A 27,802-nucleotide genomic window follows, 5' to 3' on the forward strand; every position below is an offset into this window, starting at 1 on the left:
AACCAAAGGCATGCGTCAAGGTCTAAAGTAAAGTCCTCTGTCCGACTCCTAACCAATTAACTGGCCTTACCACTTTAGAAAACCAAACAAAAAGAAGGAGACTAGCACAAGGCCTCTGCCTTGGATTTCTGCGTGGGCCAACACTTGGATTCCTTTTCCAAGCAGGTTTTACAAGTTTGTCAAATTCTGGATTCCTTTTCCCCAGGAAACAGATTTGTAAAAGATCAACAAAGTTTCTCTGGAAATTAAAGGTTTAAAATAAAAGTTAGACAAGTTTGGGTCTCTATCCAAAATAAGGTTTTAATAAACAAAATGTCTCTCTATGGGTCTCTTTTCAAAAGAAAGTTTTAAAGAAAATTGTGTCAAACCCTGGATCTCTTTCCATAAGAGGGTTTTAAACAAAGTTAGTCAAATTCTCAATGTCTTTCCAAATGAAGATGTTCACAAATGTAATTCTAGTTTCTTTCCAAATGAAGGTTTTAACAAACATAGTTCTCACAAAGTTTTTTTTTTATCATTCTGGGGCTTTCCCAAAGTCATCTTGCGCTTTTGTATGCATTATCTGTTAGGGTCTTGCCTTGGTGCGTGCCCACATCAACATTCGGGTTTCTCAAGTTCCTGTAAATTTCGCTCTGCTTTTCCAACCTTGGTTATTAAAGTCTTTCTGTTTCTTAGGACTCTCCAAACCATCTGATATGGAACAAGTTACTTACCTGTAACTGCTGTTCTCCAGCATGGGTCTGGCATGGATTCACATGCTCATGAATATTCCCCGTCGTCAGGCTGGGAATCCTCGGTAAAGAAAAACCAGTATCAGTTTTGTTTCTAATCTGTCTTTCGTAGTAGTAACCAATCACTGGTCTCTGTGTCATACTGACCACAGCCAATGACTGCCATCTCCCTAAGCCCCGCCTCTGGCAGCCATCTTCAGATTTGGTAGCACGTGAAGTGGCAGTATGACCAAGTGAAGAGCCGCAGAGGGGTAGGCGGGAGGGTTCGCATGTGAATCCATGCCAGACCCATGCTGGAGAACAACAGTTACAGGTAAGTATCTTGTTCCTTCTCCAGCATGGGGTCTGGCATGGATTCACATGCTCATGAATAAAAGAATACATAGCAGTACACACATGCACAACCACGGGAGGTGGCAAAGGCTCAACATTAAGCATTACATCCAAAACTCAACATTAAGCAATTCTTACCTCCTCACCAGGCTCACCTTAGGCGAACAGGTTGCGCAGCACTGCTTGGCTGACCCTGGACTCCTCCCTGGAATCCCGATCGACGCAGTAGAATTTCGTGAAGGTGTGCGTCGACATCCACGTAGCAGCCCTGCAGATGTCCAGCAAGGGCACACCAGATAGGAATGTCGTGGTAGCTGCGATCGCTCTGGTGGAATGGGCTCTCGGACGGCCAGGCAGCGGTCGGTTTGCCAACCGATGACAGTACATGATACAGCCGGAGAGCCATCTGGAAATGGAAGCCTTCGAGAGAGCCTTCCCCTGATTGACAGGTCCAAACTTCACAAAAAGTTGTGACATCTTCCGAAAACTCTTTGTGCGGTCCACGTAGAACTTCAGCGCTCTAGCCACATCCAGCGAGTGCAAAGTCCTTTCAGCCGGCGACGAAGGCGACGGAAATAAAACAGGCAACACCAAGGATTCGTTGAGGTGGAAGTCTGACAACACCTTGGGCATGAAGGAGGGGTGCGTCCTGAGCACTACCCTCGTGTCGTGAAAAGTCAAGTACAGGGGCTTGCAGGAAAGGGCCTGGATCTCTCCCACCCGTCGTGCGGAGGTGATGGCCACAAGAAACGCTGTTTTCCACGACAAGAACTTCAACGGAGCTGAGTGCAGAGGCTCGAACGGAGGTCCCATGAGCTTGGTCAGCACCACGTTGAGCTCCCACGCCAGGGCCGGGGCCTTCACCGGCGGGAACGATCTGAACAGTCCCTTCATGAATTCTTTCACCAGACGATGAGACCACAAAGACGTCCGTCCCGTGGTTCTGGTGTATCGGGAGATCGCAGCAAGATGAATCTTGATGGAAGCGTGCGCCAGCCTAGCCTTAGGCAGCGTCAGCAGGTACGGCAGTACTTGAGGAGCCGTAATCCGTAGAGGGTTAATCTTCTGTGCGTGGCACCAGACAGAGAACCTCTTCCATTTGTGTCCGTAGCATTTAAGAGTTGAGGACGCCCTGGCCTTTGCAAGAACCTCTCTGCAGTCGGCCGGTAGGTCGTAGCCTCCAAACTCTAACACTGCAGGAGCCAGGCCTGCAAGTTCAGCGACTTCGGGTCGTGATGGAGGATGGCGCCTCCTTCCCTGGAGAGAAGATCCGCGTCCACTGGCAGCTTGATTGACGGGGACGCTGACAAGTCCAGAAGGTCCGGGAACCATATCTGCCTCGGCCACGCAGGTGCGACGAGGGTCATCCTGCACCGTGACCTCTTGAGCTGGTTGATGAGCCGGATCAGCAGCGGCAATGGAGGGAATGCATATAGGAAAAGGCCCTCCCAGGGAAACGAGAAAGCATCGCCCATGCTCCTTGGCTTGGCAAACCTGCTGGCGAACCTCCGGCACTTGGAGTTCGTCGCCGTCACGAACAGATCGATCTGGGGTGTGCCCCACCGTCGGAAGAGGCGGTCCACTAGATCCTGTCGTAGTTACCACTCGTGGCACGAGCGCAGTTCCCTGCTGAGCAAGTTGGCGATGGTGTTTTTTATCCCTGCCAGATGAAACGGCACCAGAAACATCCCTTGGGCGACGGAATGCCACAGATCCTGGCCCTCCTTGGACAGGGCTGGGGATCTGGTACCGCCCTGCTTCCTGATGTAGAACATGGTGGTGGTGTTGTCGGTGAAGATCCTCACCACCTTGCCCTTGAGGGACGGAAGAAAGGACCTGAGAGCCCAAAACACTGCACGGAGTTCCCGGACGTTGATATGGAGGGACTTCTCCATCGGCAGCCAAAGGCCCCTCGCATGCAGATTTTCGGTGTGCATTCCCCACCCTTCCAGGGAGGCATCCGTGGTCAGTGTCTTCTGGTGGCCCGGGGTCTGGAAGTCCATGCATGCCGTCAGATGCGCGCGGGTGCCCCACCACCGGATCGCTCGTCGGAAGCTCTCGTCGAGTGTGATCCTGTCCTTCAAGCTGCCCGTCGTCTGGATCCAGCGAGCGTCCAGGAACTCCTGTAACGGGCGCATCCGAAGCCTGCACAGGCAGATGAGATAAATGCAAGAAGACATCATTCCGAGGAGGGACTTGATGGACCTCACCCTGGCTGCGTCCGCAACCAGCATCCGCTGCACCGTGCCCAAGATGGCCCTCGTCCTTTCCTCCGACGGAGAGGCCAGAAGTGCCACTGTGTCGAGCTTCGCTCCCAGAAACAGTGCGTCTTGAGCGGGCACCAGGTGGGACTTGGCGTAGTTTATGGAGAATCCCAGGTCCGTGAGTAGTTGGACGGTCCTCGCTGTGTGCTCCGCGGCGAGCTCCTTTGTCTTTGCTCGGATGAGCCAGTTGTCCAGGTAGGGGTAGACGTGGATCCCCTCCAGGCGCAGCTGCGCCGCCACCAGTGCGAGGCACTTGGTGAACACCCTGGGTGCCGACCTCAATCCGAAGGGAAGGGCTCTGAACTGGTAGTGACGCCCTTGGACCACGAATCTGAGAACCTTTTGGTGTCCCTTTAGGATGGGGATATGGAAGTAGGCATCCTCCAAATCCAACGACGACAGGAAATTGCCCTCCTCCAATTGACCCAAGACATGCTGGAGGGTGACCATCCAGAACTTCTGTGCCTTGATGAATTTGTTCAGTTGTCGTAGGTCCAGGATGGGACGCCATCCTCCCGTCTTCTTCTTCACGAGGAAGTATCTTGAGTAAACTCTGGAGCCCCGAAGCCTCTTTGGGACGAGCTCGATGGCGCCTTTCCTGAGCATCGCCTTTACCTCCAAGAGAAGTTGAGGGACGTGATGTTCCTTCCTGGCCACGGGGGGGACGCGCGGGCACTTCTTTAGAAACTCGAGCGCGTGACCCTGGGCCAGGGCGTCCAGCACCCAACGGTCGGTGGAGATGGACTCCCACACGCTGACGAAGCTCGCCAGCCGGCCTCCCACCGGGGTGCTTCGGTGGGGGCCCGACCCCACGGCCGGTTCAGTCCTGCTTCGACGAGGCTTTGCCGCCTTGTCCTCCTTGGCGACGATGGCAGGGTCTGCCAGACTTGCCTCGTCCCCTGTAAGCTTCCTGTGACGACGAATGGGCCGCTTGACGATAGGTGGAAAATCCGCCGCCGGAACCTTTGGAGGCATCCTGCTTGCCTCCGCCGCTCCGAAAGGGCGGGCGTCGTTGCTGGAGAACACCAAGAGCCCGGGCTCTCTCCGTGTCCGTCTTGATGGCTTGTAGGGAATCGTCCACTGTTTTCCCAAACAGGTTGCTCCCGTCGAACGGCATGTCCAAGACTCTGGTCTGCACGTCCTGACGGAAGTCAGTTGCCTTGAGCCATCCACGCCGTCTAAGGCACACGCCGTTGCCCAACTGGCAAATTCCAGTGTCAGCGATGTCCGTCGCTATCGTGATGGCGTGGTCCGACGCCACTTCTCTTTCCTGCAAGATCGCTAGGGCCTCAGCCCTCTTGTCTGGTAAGAAGTCCAGCAGGGGGGCGATGTTGTACCACAACTCCCTGTCGTAGCGGGCTACGATAGCCAAGGCGTTGGCAGCCTTAATCGTCGTCGCTGCCGATGAGATGACTCTGCGTCCCATCGTGTCCAATTTCTTTCCCTCGCTGTCCGGCGGGGAGGTTGACGTAGAGGCCGAGGCCCCCCCCCCCCACTTTCTTCCTGGCCGCCGCGGAGACGACCGAGTCCGGGTCGGTTGTGCCCGAAGGCACAAGGGGGCCGCATCCGGGACCCGGTACTTCTTCTCGTACCGATCCCTTCTCGCAGGCGTTGTGGATGGGTTCTTGAGGAGGGCGAGACCCTCATCCTCGATATCGTCCAGTAGAGGTACAGCGAGGACCGTCTTCCTCTTGATCTCGCGCCGTTGATAAAGGAAACCTTCCTTCTTCTTCTCTTCCGGGCAGAGCTGGAAAAGCTTGGATGCCCTGGCGATCATGGCATGAAATGATCCAATCTCGTCGGGCGGGGAGGCCCGGGGAGGACGTGACGGCGGGAGATCCTCGTCGTAAACCTCGTCGTCTGTGCCCGTCGTGGCCGTGTTAGTTCCCGTATCATCCCCACGGATCGTGGACGGGGAGGAGGGCTGAGCAGGGCGCGATGGTTGAAAAGGAGGTGGAGGATGAATCCTTCTTCTCTTAGGCAGAGGGCTCCCAGAATGTCCTGGCTCCGGGTCCCCCGTCGGGAGAGGTTCCTCCGTTGGTGGTAACGGCAATCTCGTCCTTATCTCCGAGCATAAGGACTGTATAGCCAACAAAATGGCCGCCGAGTTGTCTTGCGGCACTGGTTGAGGGGAGTCCGACGGGCAGTCAGGAGCCCCGTCGGCACCCTCGACGTTCTCGTCGTCTCCTACGTCGAGGTCCCTCCCGACGGGCTGGTCTTCTTCCACGCCAACGCCATGGCTTAAGACTTCCATCAGCTTCTCCTCAGAGGTTGAGGCCGAATCCACGACGACCTCCTGCCCCCCCTTTTTCTTCTCCGTCGGAGGTTTCACGAGGGTCCTGTCGATGGGCATGAAAGAGGACTCCCTCCGCGGTGGCAGGGAGACTCTGGGCCCCGAGGTCGCCACTACTGGTGTAGCCTCCACAGGCTGAGCCAGTGCCGCCGCGACTGTCTCGACAGAGGCCTTGGCCGGGTGGATCAAGGCTTTCACCACCTTAGGTGCGCTCACTGCCTTCGCCTTGGGGGGAGGGTCACCGCCTCGCTCCCCCTCCGATGGGGCCTTCGAGCCCTGCCTGGCGCCCATAGAGCCCGACCGTTCGGCGCTCCCGGTGCCAGGGGACTTGCGGTGCTTGGCCTTCTGTTGGACCCCCGTCGCCGGGGCGCCCTCAAAGGTCTTAGAAGACCGCTCAGACTTCTTCTTCTTCTCGCCTGACGGGCTCTTCCCTTCCAGCCAGTTGGTGAGACGCAGATGGCGGTCCTTCATGGTCCGCTCCGGCATATTGTCGCAAAACGCACACTTCTCCACATGCGTCTTGTCCTCATGCAGGCAGTAGAGACAAAAGGAGTGTTCGTCCTCCTTAAAGACATTCTGAAGTTGGCATCCAGGGCAGACCCTGAACAGCTTTCCGGGCGTCAAGCTTCCCTTCTCCTGGGCCATGATCGAGCTGGGCCTGAGAAACTTCTGGAGTCCTCCAAAAGCGTGGCTCGACGAAATCTTCACCCTTGAGGGGCGTAGAAGAATCCGACACGGGTCCCCATTGATCGGATAAAGAAACGGTGGAGCTTGAGGCTCTTTTGACCAAAAAAGAGAACATTTTCCTAAGAAAAAGCGCGAAAAAAGCACTAAAGCTCAAGAGCAATAGCACGAGGATCCCAACACTTGAACGTGCGGTAAAAATCTGAAGATGGCTGCCAGAGGCGGGGTTTAGGGAGATGGCAGTCATTGGCTGTGGTCAGTATGACACAGAGACCAGTGATTGGTTACTACTACGAAAGACAGATCAGAAACGAAACTGATACTGATTTTTCTTTACCGAGGATTCCCAGCCTGACGACGGGGAATATTCATGAGCATGTGAATCCATACCAGACCCCATGCTGGAGAAGTTTGCATTATGTCTGTTTGGGTTTATCTGGCTCCTGTAACCCTTGTGGCTTTTCCAGCTTCAGATATCAAAATATCTTAAGCCACTCCAAAGCCCTACGGTCCTCCAATAGGCTTGCTTTCTCTCCTAAGGTTTACCAGGCTCACATAACCTTGTCAGCTTCCCCCAGCCTCGACAATCTATTAACTTCTTGGGTCTCTCCAAAGTCCTATGGCCATCTGATGGGCTTGTTTTCTCTCTGCTCGGGTTTATCAGGCTACCGTAACATTGTTGGCTTCCCCAGTCTTGATTCTCAATGTTCGTACCTCTCAATTGTGTCCTCTCTTTGGGAGAGTTTGCTTTCCTCCCTGCAGTTGCTGGTCTCAGTGGCAAATGTATTTCTCGTGCGGAGCTCGGGGATCCGGGCTCCCTTCTGCAGTTTGGTCTCGGCATTGATTACCAGGCCCACCACTGCTTCCCTGTGGTTGTTAGGGAGGTTTACTAAAGTTCACCTATTGTAGGACTGAAAAAGTCGCACTCTTATGTCTACAGGGCTCCAATTCTTAGGGTTGGCTTTAACTACCCAGAAGGTTTGGTAGCAATGGACGCGCAGCCAAGCTTAGTCTAGGAGGTAGAAGGGCTGTAGTCGAGTACAAAAACCTTTGAGAAAATTATGGTCAAGGAAACAAGTTTACACTGTAGTATTATAAAAATAGACTTATTTATTATAAATACCGAGGCAATGTTAGAATCAAGACAGATCAGGTTAGTCGAAATAGTTCACACATTAATTAATATATACACTCACACACACACACACTGTTGCAATACTCAGTTTTTGGAGTAGACCTTAGATGAATTACAGGTAAGTAGAACAGTAGCTTTAAGTTAGAAAATCATTCATCAGCCAACAGTTACTGAAATAGCAATACTGATGGGTCAACAACTTTAGGACAGCCTTTTCTTTAGAGGTCTTTAGAGGTCCAACACTACCTGGGGGATGAGAGTCTCAAAAAGTCAGATGGGGGCAATGGGGAGCCACTGACCCTTGGGTGGTAGAACAAAGGAAGGCAGATGCTGTCAAAGATCAGAAAAAGCATTTTCTTAACAAATAAGTAATCAAATTTGAGAGAAAGGGTTTAGGAGGACTAGACAGGTCACCCGTCGGATTGCAGCCTCTAAAACGGATGTCCTTGGGCCTGGAAGAACACGGTTGGGTTGTCAATCCCAATGTGACTCAAGAAGCTCACGAGGAGCAAACAGCAACACAAAAACGAACACAAAAACTGCCTTAGTAGGTACCCAGGAGTTAGATAGTATGTTCTATGATGAAGAAGAGCTATGTCGCTGGCGGGTCCCCAAGGTAAAAGGACAGCAGCTCTGGTTCGGTTATTTGGCTAGGAAGATGGCCACAAATTTGCAGCCGGAACCGCGCTCAACGAGACGATGCACTGCAGCAGTGCCAGAGATCGCAGCACATTGTGGGGTGGCTCAAACTGTAGCCGGTCTCGAGGCTGATTAGGCCCACCAGTCTAAGCGAGGAGCTCGTCCAGCCTGGCTCTTCCCTGTTGCACAGAAGAAAGGGCTGGAGCTGAAGTGGTCGCTGGAGGTGGTTGCAGATGCCCTTCTTCGGAATGCTTCTTCCATTGATCGAATCTGGCTTCAGCATCAAGACCCTCGCCTTTTATGCAGGAACCCAGCCAATCAGGATGCATACAACATTCAAACGAAGAGTGGTGGCTGACCCAGGGGGACAACCAGGCACCCAGTCAGAACTGGATCTAAGCAGACATACTGGAGGACAAAGATGTGAGGAGTTTCATTGTCCTCCCAGCTTCCTGTCCTCCCAGAAACACTGGTACCTCCGGTACCTTCTCAACAGGAGCCCGCCGAAGACAGAAGAGTGAGCAGTACTTCCCCCAACCAGGTTAGCAGAGGAAGGCTCAAGAAAGGGCAAGCCATCATGAGTTGCTGAAAAACAGAAGACGGGCACCATTTTAGGTCAATGGTAACCCATGTCTCCATAGCCTTTATGTGTAAAAAACACACAATATCGGTAGAAAATATCCACTGCCACCAGCCACTCAGATAGACTTGCCACTAACAAGAAAGCTACAGGAGAAGTGAGAAAGGAATACCATGTAGCCCCCTCAGCCCTCCACATAAGGTGGGGTGGGCTGCTCTCACAAAAGAAAAGCATAGGTAGGCTAAAAAGTATCCCCCAGTCCCGGGGGACACTCACAGCAACACTGCACAGAAGCTGCTGGGTGCCGCAATAGTAAAATACAGATGCCTCAAAAAGATGGAGGGAAGCAGACTCCATCAAAGTTAACCAAAAAAGGGTTGAAATACCATCCGGGACTGGGGCACTCAAATTACTAGGCTTCTTAATCAATGAAGCAATATCCTTGTTCACTATTGTTAAAGCCAATTCCCCCGATGAGGGAGCAGGAGTTAAATATTCTCCATTAGGAAGTTTAGCAATAATTGAAATAGTCCACCAGGCTTCTTCAGAGACTTGGTTTATCTGGAGCGCAATTTGCAGCGTATCACAGGCCTTAATTAAACTCCACATTTATGCTGTTCATTTAGAGGATAATACTCCCAGCATCGCTTCCATGTGTTACTGCGCCATATCAGCCTTATGACCACAGTGCCAATTCCTAAACTTGAATTTCAATTTTTTATTGTCCAATACTTGAGCAACATTAGTAGGTTTGCCAATCCGTCTGATTGCACATCTAAGTTCACTTTTCTTTTGTGGCACTATCCAGTCAAAAGAGTGTTTATGCTTAAAGCATTTGCTGGGTAAAATCACTTATTTTGATTTAAATAAATTTAAAGCATTCATGTAGCCCCCATCACACGGTTTACCGTTGCATCATTAAACATAGCCATCAAGTCTACATTTAGCACATTCTCCCGCACAAGATTGCCTCCCAATTTAGTCCTATACCTTCTCTCAGTTTTTCTAACTGCTTCAAAAGCCCATATAACATGCAACAAACAATGGTCACTAGCCGGAGATACTTCACTTTTCATTTCCACCACATGCATACAAATATTTCCCACCACAAAAATGCAATCTAAAATTGCAACTTGGTCATCTATACCGGAGGTAGCCCTAGCTAGGTTATGCCCCGTCACACAGCCATTTAGCATACACAACCCCCTGGATTCCATCAGGGCGAGCCATGCTTTCCATCTGGCCCTTGAAGCAGACTGAGACTTGGCCGTTGAGGGCAAGTGTGCCTCTAAATTAGGACAAGTAATATTTAAATCCCCAGGTAATATGACTGCAGTGATGTCGGGGTCATGTAAACATTCGTCCAGCAAAGTCGCAAGCGCGTCTAAAAAGGCAGAGGGCATAACGGTCGGATTCCAGTAGCGATTTATCAAAACAAGGACGCCCAACTCAGCCAAAAAGCATGTCACTTATGAGTTTAGTAGCTTGTATATAATGGTTGGGATCTTTCCATTTACATAGATCCAAGCCTATACCATTAGCACTGCCATCAAAAGGTCAGACATAGGTCTCCCTTTCTTTAGTACCTAGCGCAACTGTACAGGGTCTCCTACCTCCCTCCTGCTTTCTCAGTCCAGTACAGTGGGGCACTGTCTTAAGAGGCACCAGCACACACAGCAGGGTACACTCAAGAGTACTAATCAGGCGCAGTCGTTCCAACTTTCTAGTGCTCCCAACTCATATCTTCTCAACCAGTGTTGAGTTCCATTTGGAGCAGTCTGATCCCCCGAAGATAGCAACCTGCATACAGCCAATGAAGATGCGTTTGGTACAGATATTCTTTTTCCCCACATTGAAGGGAGGTTGTGAATACAATTTTATTCTTTTCAGGGTAAGTGAACATCCTCACGGAGGGCCACTAGAGGGCATTAGGGCTTCCCATGCCAATTAAACTGCCAGTGCAATAACGAAGAACAGGTTTTGCAACTGCTGCAAGAATAAAGCAAATATTCTGTATCAGAAAGACGAGCCACTTAACATGAAGTCAAAGCATCGGAAAAATCGCCTCTAAAAAGGCAGAGCAAAGGCTCTGGGCATTCTATGGTACAAATTGAAAAGGACTCACATGGAACAAATAGGCTGTAGCGTAGAGGTTGGTTATGTATTAAATTGGTAGATTCATATTTTAATATATCAGGAATTGTCAGTTAATACGGCCAAAGTTCAAGCATATGATTCTGTGGAACGGCAAAGTTGATAATGGCATTTCGATCATTCGATTCTGTTTTCCACAGAAAGAACATGAATTTAAAAAAACACAGTAGGTAAGCCATACTTACACCTGGTGAAGATGGATGCCGAGTTCGTTGGCTGCAAGCACAGCAAAGTATTCATAGCTGTCCAATACAGATTTGTCATGTCCCTTAACCAAAATAGTTATTTGCTTGTATAACGTATCTGGTTTTTCAGAAATGGATATCTAGAAGTTTACAATAAAAGAAACATTGAACAACATTGTTTAACAGTCCCGTTACAAATGTTCAAAATGATTAGGGTGTAATACAGTATATATAGTCTATCAATTGACTTAATTTAAATTAAAAGGTACATATAATTTACAAAAAAATGACGCCTGTAAAAAACAAAAAAACATTGCTTTAGATACAAGTCGCATCTTTAAGCTTGGCCTCAAAAGACCCAGGAACTGCTGGACAGGCTTATCTAAAATACATTTCTCTGGGAGGGGCCTATGCCGCACTTAGCCTAGCCTTAACATTAGTATTATTATGTTATTAATTGAGGCATGTTATAAAGCACCGTGGGCAATGGCAGTAGCCTGCCCTCCTTCGCAGGACCCTCAGTCTTTACTGCTGGCTGATGTGGCAGACCAGAAGGAGGAGTCTTTTATAAACTTTTATAACAACCCCTGCCCCCTTGCTTCATTTAATGTATCAGCATTCGGTTGGATAGATACCTCTTCACTAAAAACACTCAAGTGCACTGCAGGCTAGGTCTACCTCCGCTGGGCTTGTTTGGTTAAATAATAGAGACTTTTGGAAGAATGTTAGGTTTAAAGTATATTTGCTCACTGTCCCCCAGGAACACGTGGAAGGGCATCCATGTGTTCAGGTACTTTTGGTATGAGCCGTAAGCCAGTGCTGTCACCTTTTCCATAGCCATAACTCCCCATAGTTTCACCCACCACAGGCCCTCGTTTGCTTATCCATGCTTGTGCTAAATTAATTCTGCCCGCCGCCAGCATGTGAGTGATGAGAGTAGCTGTATTTCCAGTGACTGCATAACTTCCCTCTACTGCCTGCCCCAGCAAAATCACTGTTGGCTCAAAAGGTAGCTGTACCCCCACCATGTCTTTAATATGACTCAAAATGTCCTTCCAGTATGTCTCTACTACCGGGCAGACCCACCACATATGAATCAGGTCCCCCGTTTGCCCACTACCCCGCCAACATGTCGCGGGGTAGCTTGTGTTGGAGTGCATGCGTTGTGGCGTCATGTACCATCTCAGGCACAATTTATATGCCGCCTCCTTGATCGGAACACACCTTGAACTTTTCATGGCTCAGAGCCATATTTGGCTCTGTGTCTCCCCAGTTATTGATTTCCCCACGTCAAACTCCCATTTTCGCATGTATAGTAAGGTTTCTTCCGGGTCCGTCCCATCTATCAGCCAGTAGAGTCTAGACACCTCCTTTTCCGGTACGCCTTCCTTTACCATAAGTTCCAGCCCCACTGGATCACGGGAGGCCCCCTCTCTTACTTTTGTGTTCGTAATCCAGTGCCTAATTTGGGCATATCGGAATCGTTCACTCTCGGGTTTCTGGAACTTGTCCTTGCACCCTTCAAAGGTTAAGGGTGTCCCTTCTATGTAGAAGTCCCCTGAGTCAGGGACTGCCCTCCCCCACCCAGTGTAGCCAGAAGTTGGGTTGCATGCCTGGTGTGAAGTCCGGGTTGTGGGCCATTGGTGTAAGTGGGCCTGTTCCTACTTTAAACTTCTTTCCCCGTAGCGCTTTATCCCAGTACCATAAGGTGGCCTTTGTCATTTCCAGAAGCGTACCCCCTCTTCCCCTGTGCCTTGCATGTAGGAATCCCAAACTCTCCAGGGGGGGGTTTATCGCCTCCCTTTCCAGGGTTGCCCATCGATTCTGGTTCTCCCGGGGAGCTAATTGCAGCATCGGTGCGACCTGCGCTGCCCATAGATTTCAATGGAGGTCTGGTACCCCCAACCACCCCCCCACCCCACTGCCCCCGCCCCACCCCCCGAGTGCTTGTGGGTTAAACAGGACCTTTCTAGGGACCCTAGCCTTCTTCCCTTTCCAGATAAAAGGTAATTATTTCCTTTTGTAGGTTTTTAATCATGGAGCCTGGGATCCGTATTGGGAGAGCTCCTACCACATTTAAAAACCTGGGAAGAATTATCTTGACAGCCGCTATACACGCAAACCAGGACAACTCCTGCATGTCCCATCGTTTGGAATCTTCTGTCAGGGTCTTCAACAGCCTTGGGATATTTGACACATAAGGCCTCCCATATGTAGGTGTCAAGTTTATCGCCAGATATGCAATGGACCTCTGTTCCCATTTCAACGGAAAGTGTCTCCCCCATTCTGACACACGCTCTAGGTCTTCAGTGATGTTGAGTGCCTTAGAATTGGGATAATTAATATGAAATCCAAAGACTTCTGCAAATCTGTCAAACAACTTAATAGCCTTAGGGGGCAAGTGTGCTGTGTCCTTCAAAAAGAGTAGAACATTGTCAGCACAAAGGGCTATTTTCTGTGTACCACTGGCTCCTGCCACCACCCCATGAATTCCCTGAGCGTCCCAGACCTTCTGTGCCAATGACTCCATAGCCATGGCGAAAATTAGCAAGGACAATGGGCACCCCTGCTTTATTTCTTTACGAATAGGGATACTATCTGTAAGCTGCCCATTAACCATCAGTCCGGTGGTCGGGTTCCCGTAGTTAGCAAGGATCATGCGGGAGAAAATTGGCCTGCAGATTCTTTCGCTGCCCTGCCCTTTCAAAACGTTTATGGCACCCCCCCACCTCTTCCTCCGATATCGGGGCCTCTAGCATCTATCTGCCTGTCCATCTCCGATTTCTGTTAACTCCACTTCCACCAAAAAAAGCTACCTGTGCTTCCCTCTAGGTCTTCCCCCTTTAGGTTACGTGTGTAATACGAGTGCATGATTTCAGCTATTTCCCCTTCTTCCCTCCTCAGTCCCGCCCCTCCGCCCCAAGAGTGCACGAGTTGCTTAATGTGATTACAGACTTTCTGCTTTCTTAGTTTGGCCACCAAGGCCTTCGGACCCGTGGAAGCAGGATCACCGGATCCACCATTAGGGAGACATCACATGATCCGACACGCACCGTACCCCCATTTCCAGCCCTGTGATCTCTGAGACCAGGGTATCCGAGATCAGTATCAGATCAATCCATGAGAAGCCCTTGTGTGCAGCCGAGTAGTAGGTGTAGGCTTTCTCCTGCAGGCGGAAAAACCTCCAGGTTTCTATTATGTGTAGCTTGCTGAGAAACCGGGCCGGGGTTTGTCTGCATGTGTTATTGTTAGGAGTGGCTGGGAGAGTCTTGTCCATTGGGGCATCCATTATGCAATTGAAATCTCCTCCTGTTAGGACCTGACCCACACACCATTCTTTTTTGGTTGGCAGCCCTAGCAAGAACCGGTCTTGTTTTTCGTTAGGGGCGTAAACTACCACCAGAGTGGGATCTACGTGATATCTCCACAGCAGATTTTCCCACAACGGAAATGTTCGCATGGGAAATGCACAAATACAAAATGTTCGTACATTTCCCATGCAAACATTCAGGGGTGTCCCCCGCAACCCCTGCTCACTATACTGTGTGTGTTTTTTTTTGGTTCTTTCAGGATAGTTGCGGGCGACACCCACGCACCCCCTGCAGCCTTTTTTTATAATTTCTTTTTCAGAACAACCCCACCAAAACACCTAAACACATACCACGAAAAGTTCGAATTTTTGGTAGGTAGAACTTTTCGTGGTGTGTGTTTTAAGGTCTTTTGGTGGGGTCAGTAATTTGTATTCAGACATTTCATCCTGTACCCCAGAGTGACCTGTTGGCCCATCAGTATCCCTCCCAGCACCAGATATCGACACTCCGGGTCCCTCTTTATGAATTGCTTCTCAAAGTGTATCCCTTTAGCCATCAGTATACCCACTCCCCTTTTCTTTGTCCCACTCGAGGCTAGGTATTATGTGGGGAATGCTCTGCGCTTTAACCTATGCTCGTCTTCTGGGAGCAAGTGAGTTTCCTGCACCCGCACCCAGTGGTCGAAGTGTACGAAAAGAAGTAGTGGAGCTATGTTCCCTGCTGGCCTGCCCCTGCTCCCCACAAACCCCATTGCCACAACCCCTCCCACACACAATACACCCCCCAAACACGTGCACCTGCTGTTTAAGGGAACGTTCAGTGCAGTGCACTGAAAGTGAAGGTTTCAACTCCTTCCTACACTTTTATTTTAAATCAAAACCATTCCGGAACGGTTTCTTTTTAAAATAAAAGTATAGGAGCTGTACAAGGTAAATTAAAAAAGTATAGGAGCACCGCTCCCGACCGCTCCCGCTCACTTCGACCACTGCCCGCACCACCGAAGCCTGAAGCTCGGACAGTCTCCCCATAATGGACTTCCTTTTAACTGCACATTTAATGTTACGATTGTCAGGTCAGCCATAGTTAGAATTTTGTAACACGCCCTCCCTCCAGCTGCTAATCACATCCGGCACACTGTACGCATAGCCTGCTTTATACTTTCCTTCAACCATATCACCAATCTTCCTTATTCTTTAACTTCCCCCATAAACTACAACAACTTTTACTGTAGCTATACCACTGTGAGTCACTGGGTCTTGTATTACACCTGGGAAATTAGGGTTCCAAATCCCGCCACCCAACTCCCGCCCCCTTTCCCTCCTTCTGATTAGTTTCATTTTCACCTTCAAATCAGAACTACCTTTCATTATTAGAGGTTGGACCAGTTTGTGACCGGACCCCCTCTTTCAGGAGTTCACCATTCTATTCTCATATCATAGCCTTATCAGCGGTTGGATTATAGTCACCAGTTCGCTTCCCACATGTAGCCCTCTCATGTGGAATCCGCTATCTTGGTCTTGGTCTCCTTAACACAACGTCTCGGGCAAGGCCGCCCCAGCTTCCACTTCTCTGTCGCCAGTCCCACCTCTTCCCCCATGCTTCTTGATGGGGTTCTTTCTCCGTCGTTGCCTCCAGCGCCCTCATCCTCTCTCATGAGGTCCTCTATACCTTCTTCCTTCGAAATCGTGTATCGTTGCCCCTTCCATTCAAATCTAAGCCCATTCAGGAATGTCCATCGGTAATGCACTTCTCTGGATCTCAGCCAATCTGTGACCACCCTCAGGCGTTTTCTTTAGACTAGCTTGGGCTAAGTCCTGATACAGCTGAATGTATGCGGTTTGGAAACGTATTGGCTCCATCTTGCAGGCTGCCCGCATGATGCCTTTCGTCCGCTGGGCCCAGGATATGGCAGAATAATCTCACCACATATTGTTGCAGGTCAGTGGCTGCCACAGATTTTGGGATCCCCCGGATCCGTATATTATTTCACCTTGACCTATTTTCAGCATCCTCTCGTTTGCTTTGGACCCTGTCCATCAGTTGTTCCAGTGCTTGTACCCTCCTGGCCAACTCGTTGTGTTCCTGCCCTTGTTCTGCCACCGTAGTCTTCACTTCATCAAAACTTTTTTCTACAGCCAGGATGCCTTTGTTAAGATCTGCAATCGACTTGGCCAGGTCGGAGGCGCTCTTAGCTCAAGCAACATTGCCATTTCTGTATATGTGGGTCATCTGACTCTTTAAGGCCTAGGGGAGGTGGTGAATGTACCTGGGCGGCCGTTTGTTGCTGATTGCGTTTGTGTGCTTCTGCGACCTACATCAGGGCTTTAATGTCTCCGGATGCTGACCCTTTCTGTTTTGTCACCTGCTTGGCCATTTCCTTTTCTTTCTTTCAAGAGATGTGGAGTGTCCCCCAGCCTTAGGTTTGACACTGGGTAATGTGCCCTTTATCGTGTCCCGCTATTGTTCTGCTCTGGGCTCCGGGCTCCTAGCGCTCAAGGTTTTGCGTGGGTCTCTCTGCCTGTCTCAGGTGGCAAGGGCGATCCTGCTTTTGCCTGGTTTCCAGTTGCCCTTCTGTCAGGCCCACCCCTGTCGACCCTCCGGGGGGCGGGTATTCATACCTCCGTTGCCTTCTCTATCATAGATGCCGCCCGTGTTCCTGTGGTCCCGAAACTGTGGGAGCACTCTTCCTCTGACCCATGTAGGATTTAAGTCCTACTCTTGGGTTACGCTTATTGCCGTGCCCTCATCTGCATTAGGTGAACCTTTCTCTTCCTGGGCCGGAGACCATCAGCATTTGGGCGCCCAAGTAAAACGTCTGCCAAGTCTCCCATTCAAACCTTCTACCATTGGAGTAGGGCTTGCAGAGCTACATATAGTGGTTCACTAGGGCGATCGACTCATAACGGTGCATACACAAGGGTCCACGGCCCTCCGGTCTGTGTGTGAAGCGCGTGCCCTAGTGCTCCTTAACTTCAGTGGGCTCTTAGAAATCATATAAAGTTATGCGGCCATTAGATTTTGCTACTGTTCACTGCTATCATCCTGCATTATGCCCTTGTTGCAAATGACTTATGTTCCGATCAACATTTACTTTTGTGCCGTTGTTTTGGGCCACCTGCGTGGATTCGTTCAGTTTTTGGGCTGTGATGTAAGCTTGCCACCTTCCAGGACCTTCCTAAACCTTCCTTTCCTCCGATCTGAATGTGGCACTTCAGCGGGGGCGTAAATCCTTCCACGGTCTACCTCCCTCCCTTCTCAGTATTGTCTTCTGTTATTTTCCCAACTACCACCCCCAGCGCCTCCTTACTGTAAATGTCAGGCATCCGCGTGTGCTTTTATCTCCGCTGCGACCTCCTGTTACGCCCGCACTTCAGCTCCTCTTCCTTGTCTCCGGTCCTCCCGCCCGACATGTGGGGGAGAGGGGTCACACCGCACAGTTCCATCTGCTGAAGCTTGCTTAGGTCCTCGCCTGCCGCAACCGTTGTCTGGCTGTTCTCCGCTGGGATATCTCCTTCGTTGAGAGGCCAGATTGGTTTGCCAGCCTATCTGCTCCACAGTCACTCAGACTCGGAGCATCGATCTCGTCTCATGTTCCGGCCACCATCTTGTCAACGTTCCATTCGAAATTCTTTCGCCTCTAACTTTGTTAGGTGGACACCTTGCTGCTGTTTCACCCAGTGGATTCTCTGGGCATTCCGACACCCGCACAGCCCATCTCGGTCCTCCAGTCACGTTTTAGAGGGGGGTTTGCGCGATGGGTCAGGGAAGGGAATCGGAGCTCATCGAGGATGCATCCATCAGCATCCTAGGCTGGCCATGCCCCATTTCTTGTGCTTTTAATTGAAAAAGAAAAACACCTAACTTGCTCTATTGGTAAGGGAATGATCCCTACATAAACGAGCTAACTAAGGGTGCACATCAGTCATCAAAAGTCCAAATCAAAGGTCCACAGTCCAAAATCTACTTCTACCTGACCCTGCCACCAGAACTAATAACTAAAGTTATCCAGAATATACATCTTCTGGCACCTTCCCTTTAGCTGCGTTTCTTGGGCTTTGTTTCAGAGTTATTCCAATTCAGAAAATTCAACCAACTCAGTACCGTATATTTATCTGGGTTTACACATTCTCTTTTATGAGCTTTTGCAGCTCGTGGTACATATTCATAGGTCGGATAGCCTAGAGTTTGTGAGACCTATCAATATTGTCAATGTCATTCTGATTGTCTTTCTATATGTAATCTCTTTCACTTCGTTCTCCTTTAGTTGGAGTCCTACAGAGTCTTTCCATTCGACTCTCTGTCTCTGTTGGGGTTCAGTATAATCTTGTTAAAGGTGTGGCCCCACCACTCCTGGGGACTTCCCCCTAAATTTCCTCTTACTTTCTCTGGGACTGGTCCTTGTTCTTAATTCAGAGGGTTTCTCAAAAGTTGGTAATAGATTCCAGTGATCATAAGATGTAGTACTACTACTCAGAGGGCCTCTCCACTGTTGTCCCATTGTTTTCCCAGGGATTTGTACTGATGCTTAATTCAGAGTGCTTCTCAAAGTCCTAGTAATAGAATTCCAGTATTCATAAAGTGTAGTACCATCACTCATGGGGCCTCTCCCCTGATTTCCCTTTTCTTTCTCTGGGATTGGTATTTGAACTTTTTTTTTTAAACTCTTTATTTCACATTTTCAACAAGTTACAATAAACAACAGAATGAACATCCTAGGCCATTGTATAGCAAAATATACATAACAGTGGAAAACAAAACATAATAGAAGTCCAAACCATAAATCTGTATTGCACAGATGAAACTTTAGACTGACCTGAAACAAAACCAGATGCATCAAACAAATGACAACACACAAAACAGCCACACAGACAACACAACCCCCCCACACATTAATGTTAAAAAACCAATGCACTCCACTCCAAAAAACAATCTAGCATCATCCATAAAGGTCAGCAAAGTTCCCCCACATTTCCTCATAAAGAGTTTCCTTGCTTTGTTTACAATACATTGTTTTCTCAAATCTGGATAAAATCTTAACATTCAAAATCCATTCCTCCACCATCGGCTTCTTCCTTGTATTCCAAACCCTCAACACCTGTTTAGCCGCCACAAACAATACTTTGATTAGCCCACACAATATCACCCAACTCACATTCCGTCCACCCCTGTACAATAATAAGATGACTGCTAAGGGATTGCGTGGATAAACAATGCCCCAAATTTGATCAACCCTATCAATAACCTCTTTCCAAAAACTCACCACTCATTCACAATACCACAACATATGTATCAAAGTACCTTGTTTTTTCCCACAACCCCAACACCCATCATCACCAACTAACCCCAATTTACACATACGTACTGGGGTCCAATATACACTGCCCAATATCCTTTGATGTATGTAGCGCAATTGTTAATCTACTTTGGCAGTCGATGGCACTCTCCAAACCTTTTCCCATTCTATCGGCGTAAGTTCTCTGCCCAACTCCTCTGTCCATGACAACCTCAGCTCGTCCCACGAATCCAACCATTGCCCCTCTGGTTGCATAAACTGCATAAAAGCAGATACCTTTTGGAGTCCAATTTCCAAAATATTGAAATTCTCCGGTATGTTCAGAAATGGAGCGCCCAACATGTCTCTCTATTCTGATAGTAGAGTCACTAAAATATTATACCTTCCTAATTCTCTGTTCCTCAACCCAAATTTCTCAATTGAACTTGCAAATGGCACAACCCCCGCAGCACTCCAAACATTACCAATAGTCAAAACACCCCTCTGAACCCAACTTTTCTAATTCAGTACCTTATTATTAAACTGTAGACCAGGATTATGCCAAAGGGAAGCCTCTTCATAAAGATAAAAACCTTGTCCACTTCCCACTATCCATGACGACAAAGCTTCTTTAATGGCTAAAACTGACTTCAAACACTGCACCTTCTTAGGCAATTTCCCAAAGGAAAATAAACATTTAATGTCATAAGGCAAAAATCGCTGTCTCTCAATTTGTACCCACCACGGCACCTTGTTCAGAACTTCACCAGTGTAATCAGACACTTTCTTTAACAAAAAACCACTACCATAATTTTTTAACACCGGGTACCCAAAACCCCCATCTTTAACTTTCCGGACCATAATATACCTGGGGATCTTGGCCCTTTTCCCAAATCCCCACATAAAATCCTGAAACAACCTGTCTATACGTGCAAACACCCCCTTTGTAAAATGCACAGGTAGAGATTGAACAACATACAGAACCTTTGGAAGTAACATCATTTTGATAGCATTAACTTTACCCCAAAGAGTCAGATGGACACGTCCCCATCTCATAATATCCCATCTAAGCACCTCAATGATTTTATCCACATTAAAATTCACCAGCTTTCTAAAATCATGAGTGATATAGATACCCAAATATTTCACACAAGAATATTCCCCATTTACAATGCCACCCCAGCAGATTTTCACATCCATGTGAAGCCTTCACCGGAAACACCACAGTTTTATCCCAATTGATCCGATACCCAGATAGCTTACCCACTTCCTCAAAGACCTCCTTCAATGCATGGCCCCCTTCAACAGGATCATCCAAAATGACCACATCATCTGCATAAGCCAGAGTTTTAATTTCCACATCTCCAATAGTAAACCCTCTGATACACCTCATCTGAGAAATGTAAGCTAACAAGGGCTCCAATACTAAATTAAACAAGAGTGGCGACAAAGGGCAACCCTGGCGTGTGCCTCTAAACAACGGAAATGACAGAGAACCCCTCATTCACCCACACCTTTGCTGATATGCCATTCTAAAGTGCTTGAATAGCCTTAATAAAGAGAGCACCAAAACCTAATTTCGACAGTGTATAATTCAGGAAGCCCCAATTCACCCTATCAAAGGCCTTCTCTGCGTCTAAAAAGATCAACAAAATATCCTTTATCTCTGAGTCTGGCAAACTCAAAATGTCCAACAGTGTTCGAATATTATCATATCCATATCTTCTCACCATGAATCCCGTCTGAGAGTGCTCCACTTACTCACCGATATATTTTTCAAGCCTCACCGTCAGTATTTTGGTAAAGATTTTTAGATCTACATTAAGCAAGGAGTTAGGTCGATAATTACTGCACCTATTTGCATCCTTTCCCATTTTCGGGATCACCGTGATGATTGCCTCCTTCATAGAATCACACAACCTCCCTTCCTTCAAAAAACAGTCATACAAATCACATAAGACTGGTGACAACACTTCCCCATATTTTTGATAAAATTCCACTGTCAAAGCATCCATCCCCGGAGACTTACCTGTATTCATTCCATCAATTACCAATGGCAATCGGGGCTTCCATACAACATCTACCTTCTTCAGAAAGTACAGGAAGGACAATTTTCCCAAAAAACCTATCATAATCATCTGTTTGCTGAGCAATGTCTTCCGTATATAAATTAGCATAAGAAGAACGAAAACATTCACCAATTTTATCCTTCTTAAACTCCATATTTCCAGATGCATCAACAATTTTTTGAATATACACCCTCTCTGAATAAACTCTTCAATCTATTTGCTAAGAACGTCCCTGCCTTATCTCCTTGCTCCCAGTACTTTTGCTTCATGTAATACAAACCTCTCGCAACTTGTGAGGTCACCTGATTTTTCAGTAATTCCTTAACATCAAATATCCCAAGCCTAATATTCTCCTCTCTGGACAAAGCATATTTTCTTTGCAAATCTCCCGATTCTTTTTCAAGTTCTTCCAATCTGGTTTCACCCCTCCTATGCAGTCTCGCAGTCCAGTTCATCAGTTCCCCTTTAACCGAGGCCTTGAAAGCATCCCACACCACCATATCGTCTGCCATTCCAACATTCACCTCAAAGAAATGTGGAATAAAACCCATTAATGCATCATTAGCATCTTTATCATTTAACACACAAGGTTTCCACCTCCACCTACTAGATCCCTGCCTCTCAGCAAATAACCTCAGCTTAGCCATAACCATTGAGTGGTCTGAAATATGCCACCCCCCCATAGACACCTCTTTTACCTTCTCAATTAGCCTATCTGAAACTAACAAGTAATCAAGCCTAGAATAAGAATTATGTACCGGTGAGAAAAACGAGTATTCCTCCCCCCTGCCCCAATGAAAAGTCCTCCATACATCAACCAAATCATATACTCCCAAAAAATCTCGAAAATCTACTTGACTTCTGTCAGGTAAATTTACACGTCAAGGACCTATCCATTTTGCAGTCAACCACACAATTAAAATCCCCTCCAAAATAACCATTTCACCTCCCATATCACCAAGCATCGCCTTCAGCAAATTAAAAAATTGCCCACCTCCTGCACATGGGCCATATATGGAGCCTACTGTTATCAACATACCTTCATATTTAAGATCAATTAATATTATACGCCCATCATCATCCATACTCACTTTTTCAACGCATGCATCCAAACCTTTCCTCAATAAGATTCCAACACCCCGGGAGTTGACGGAGTAGCAATTCAAGAAAACCTTTGTATATCTTGGATTAGTCAAAGAATCACCAGTACCATCAATTAGATGTGTTTCTTGCAAAACAGCCACATCTATCCTCTCCCGCCAAAGTTTAGACAGCACCTTCTTCCTCTTCCTCATACAATTCAGCCCTTTCACATTCCAAGTACACACTGAAACAAGCCCCGTCAGAGCACACTAATACATTCTATGTTCCTACAAGCACCCAAAGTTTCCCAATCATTTACCATCGTCCAATTGAGCATCATGGTAAATGCCAAAACCATCTTATAAAGTCGAGCAACATAAGTATCATCCCCACCCCCCCACACCACACACACACAACAAACACCATTATATACATAACCATAACCTATTCCAACTATCTCCCCCAGAATCCTATGCCTAAAATTTACCATCAAAATATCATCCTCAAATACCCCTAACAAATGAGTCCATTTGCCAACCCCCGACCCGAAGTTTCCAGAGTAATAATCTAAAAGCATAAATAAATACAAACACGCCCCCACAAATTTTGTTTTTCCTTCACCTTTCTCTTTACTTCCCCCTTTTCTTGAAAACAAGTACCACACATGTCCATAAAACAGCTTCACGATGGTAAAGTATAAAGGTTGTAATAAGACACATCATGTACACCAATCACACCTGCCCACCTTGTCTTACCCTGCCTCTATTAAACCATTAGCCGGGCATAAAACCTCAAAGAAAAATTAGGGCAAGAGAAAAAGTCATTTGGAGACTGCTAACAGACAATTTTCAGCGACTGGCAATGCCTTCTGCACTCTCATAGGCCCCCCGAGTCCGACATAGCCACAACAGACGGAATCGCGAGGCGCTGAAACTTGCTTCACCTAATACATAAGGACATACGTATCATACGTATTGCCAGTAGTGAACTGCACAATAATAATAAATAAGCCATTTAATCTTAAAGCCACCCGGCACATTGTGACGGCCTGGGGAGAGTGTTCAGGACCCTCAAAACATGTTGAGCTCCCCCAAACACCGTTCCCAACAATGGTGGGAAACAACAACCAATCAACCACAAAAGCTACAAACAAGAATACCAACAGCAAGCTTTCACTTTAACACGTTAGAATTGAGAAATGGGTAAACATGTAAACTTTGGCAGAACATGCCCAGACTCTGCACGCGCAGCGTTGTGTAGAGCTTTGGGGAGAACAGAAGACCCAGATGGCGATGCCAAGGCCCTCATTGTTCTCCATGGGAACTGAGAATGAAAGCCCCTGAACTCAATGAAGGTCTCCGCAGTTTTGCTCCCTTGGCCAGATTTAGATACAGTTAGGAGGGATGAAGGGAAGCACCTGACTGGTGATATTTCGCATAGCCATCAATGCCTGCGAAGGAGCCTCCAAGTTAGTGGTAGAGAAAAAGGCACACAAGCAGGTCAGGGTAAATTGAAAAACACTTTCCACAGAACCGTGCCATTACAAACACCCTCATGCTCACAGGGACAGCCTAAATCTCTTCATCTGGTAAATGGGCAGCCCACATGCCATTCAAGATATGTCCATGCATAATCACAAATACAAGAACTGCAGTCATAGTCAACAAGAACAAGCTTGAAATGTGCCTACAGATGATAAACCCTCTAATTTCACGCATATGGAAGACATACACGCCTCCCCTTACATAGAACCGGCAGTGCTGCATCCCTTCCAAGGACCCGCCTGAACAAGAATAGGCTGCCCCCCCTTTAAATGCACTATTTCTGTAATGCGATAACAATAGCAACATATGTCTACGGTATAAGCACAGCCGTAATAAAGAGCGTTATTGCCGAGCTAGATACCCCATATACAGGGTGCTGCATGTCCCCCAGATGCTCGCCACCTCGACTAACTTGAACTTAATTCGGAGGTGTTCTCAAAGTCTCTTAATAATAGATGCCCGTGTTCATCATTCGTTATACTTGGCAAAATTCTTGGTGCTTCACAATATGTAGGTGTGTGCTTTCTCCATGACCCACAGTCAATATTGCAGTTCCTTTCATGTAATACATATAGTCCCTGTTGGCTCTCCTTCTCCACCCTGGTATCTTCACTTGACGTGGGTGGATTCACAAAATTTGCCGCCGGGACAGACTTGCTTCGGCTAGTCTGTCTCTGCTTTCTCAGCTCCAGTGCAGAGTCACTCTCAGCGTCTCGTTATGTCTGCATGCTCAGCACTGGTCTGCCGACGGGAGGTTTTGTGCCTCCAATTCCTTCTCATTTTGGGGTTGTTGATCGGGCCCACCACGTAGAACTGTCTCCTGGACACAGTCCTGCCAGCGGTTTCCCCACTATTAGTTACGCCAGACTTACAGCATTCTTCTCTTGCGTTCTCTCCCTCGCAGGTTGCCACGCACTCCACAGCGCAACTCTGCTCCGCCCCTCCAAGACGTGACTATGTCAGAGGGCTTCCCCTGCGTATGCCTCTCTCTCGCTCTTCTTGATCGGCTTATCACTGTTACATACAAGTCAATGTTCAAAGGGGCATTCTGTTTTCCATCAGGTGTTGCATTTGATCCAGCATTACCTGAAGCTGATGGAGAGGAAGGCAGTTCACTTGTTATTACAGGCAATCCGGTATAAGCAGATTGTGTTGCTTGCATAGGGAGTTCCATGTGGGAATGAGAGTCCTTGTCCCCTAGAGGGGAGTCACTCCCAGTGAGGTCCCACTTGCCCGTACCCCTGGCGAGGGTCTTGATAGGCTGGTTCATCTCCCTATACTCACAGGGGGTGGCTCCCCCCTGCGGAGGATACGAATACTCTCGATTCATCACACTGACCTCAACTTTTCCAGACGGCTCACAGGAAAGGTTATAAAGATCTGTGGGAATTGAACGATCAAATATCTGGGTGACTCGAGTCTTGCCTGAACTAGTTATGCCTGCCACTTCTTTCGAGACTTAGGAGGCATGATGTATCAACACAAAGAAGAAAATAAAAAGGAAACAGCGGGTGCACCGCCTTGCATGGCCTTTCCCTCTTGGGTGTCCTACACTACATTTCTGTAAATGACCGCCCTTCCTTTCCCTAGGAAAAGAGCCATAACAGTGACAGAGGATTCCAGTTAGGCAAAATAAGTTCCAGTCTAAGACTAGAAACTCTGATAAAGCAGTCTTTCTATGAAAAAGGCAGGTTCAGCAGGTACAAAAGTGGCTAAAAAGCATTAAAAAGACACTTGTTCAGAGATTGTATTTTATAGTGTGCAGTACGAAAGGAAAACACTCTCACTGTGTTGGATGCATCCTTTGCAGGAGATTGGAGGTTGCTGCTATAAGAGTTGGTGTCTATTTGAGTATACACATTTTTGTGCATTTAAAATGGTCTTTGGAAACTAAGAGGTGTAAAAGGAAATTAAAATCCAGACCCTTCTAAATCTGTGAGGCGTAATTGCAAATCGTGATTCTCTGCCCAGTGCTTGAAGAGCACCAGACATTTTTAGGAGGGTGCTTAACATACATTGAAAGGGGGGAAATTGTGTTTTTTGGTGCAGAAAGAATCTTTTGGAAGGCAAACTCACACAAACAAAAAAACGGAACTGACTATATAGTGCAGGGCTTGCCAAAAATAGGGTAGTATGGCTGCCCCCTGCATATTAGTTTCTTGAAAGATAAATGGTTACAGAAAAACATTTTTTCTTTTTTCAAATAATTGAACAGGTTTTGGAGTTTCTGTCTTGGATGCCAAAAATTAGACCAAAGCAGCAGCAAGTCTTTCGAGCAAAGAAGCCCTTTCACACAAAGATCCATAAAACAAAGAAACCTCTTAGAAGCCAATAGCTTCATGCCAAATTTCTTTATTAGTTAAGGAGGCTAGTGTGGGGCCAATTTCTCCACCTTTGGAACCATCACTGAAAAATGTGTTAAAGAACATTATGCCCTCCATCCTAATTGATCTGCTCGCTCTAGATCATCTTGGATACCAATAAATATGAATCAAAGCTGAGTAATAAAGATTTGTTTTATTCGCCCTCTAAAGGTTTTGGTAATGCAGAAGAATTTTCTTGTATAAATAAGTTAAACAGACGAAGCAGCCAAATTGGGGGGAAAACAGGGACTGCAGTAACATCTTGGAATTTATTCTGCATGCAGGACCAATCGTTTCCTATAAAGGGTAAACTACATGAAAAACTAAGAAAACCAGCATCTGTCATGTTACATTTAGGACAAAGTTGGGGCTACCTTCAATTGTTAAGGCTATCTGGGTAACCAAGGTAACGCTCCAGTTTTGTTGCTGGTTTTCTGGGTTGTGAAACTTATTTTTGCCAGCAGTGATGCATTGTTAAAAGCCTTACTGAAGGCTGCAATTCACTTTTGGTTGTGTTGCCCTTAGTAGCACCCCCAACATACCTTATTTTGTCCTTTGGTGAATTTTCTCACATCAAAAGTTGTTGCGGGATCCTGGGCTAGTGGGCAATAGCATGCCTTACGTTTGGCTGCACCACTTTGTAGCCTTTTGACCGTATTGATAGCACCACTTGTTTTGTTTGTTTGTTTGTTTGTTAATTTGTAGGGCGCCAGAAAACCCTTGGGTAGCTGGGCGCACAGAATGACAAGAATACTTAGAGCTTGGTTACAGGTTACAGATTACAGGTCGTTGGTGTCATAAGTTATATACAGTAATTACATTATATACATTCTTTACATGTAAGGATAGAGGGTAACATATTATAAACAGTAAATACATTATGTATTATGTACATATTGCTCCCGGAGCAAGAGCAAAGTGACTATCAAAGTGTTTTTAAGTATGTGACCTTTTTTTCTGTTGGGGGCCTTTGTTGTATATTGTTAAAATGAGGCACAGCCATTTTGTCTATTCTGACTATCCAAGATCTGAGGAGCACTCACAGACATCCCCCAGAGAAAGGAATTTGTTTTACGCTGGATAGGGTAAGGGTCACTCAGGCACCTTTATCCACATCCCTTTGTGTGTGTACTAACAAACATGGAACTTGAATAGCCAATCC

General features: G+C 47.4%; 1 protein-coding gene across 3 annotated transcripts in view; it reads right to left on the bottom strand.

Moving 5' to 3' along the window:
• Window positions 1–27,802, bottom strand: part of MRPS10 (mitochondrial ribosomal protein S10) — a 240,645-nt gene that overhangs the window by 77,894 nt on the left and 134,949 nt on the right. For all 3 annotated transcript variants that reach the window (XM_069608504.1, XM_069608506.1, XM_069608505.1), the window contains one exon: window positions 10,999–11,138. In XM_069608504.1, the coding sequence (XP_069464605.1) occupies window positions 10,999–11,138 (140 nt within the window). The remainder of the gene's footprint in view (window positions 1–10,998; window positions 11,139–27,802) is intronic.

The sequence above is a fragment of the Ambystoma mexicanum genome, chromosome 4q, assembly GCF_040938575.1.
Source record: "Ambystoma mexicanum isolate Mex_15411 chromosome 4q, UKY_AmexF1_1, whole genome shotgun sequence".
Lineage (NCBI taxonomy): Eukaryota > Metazoa > Chordata > Amphibia > Caudata > Ambystomatidae > Ambystoma > Ambystoma mexicanum.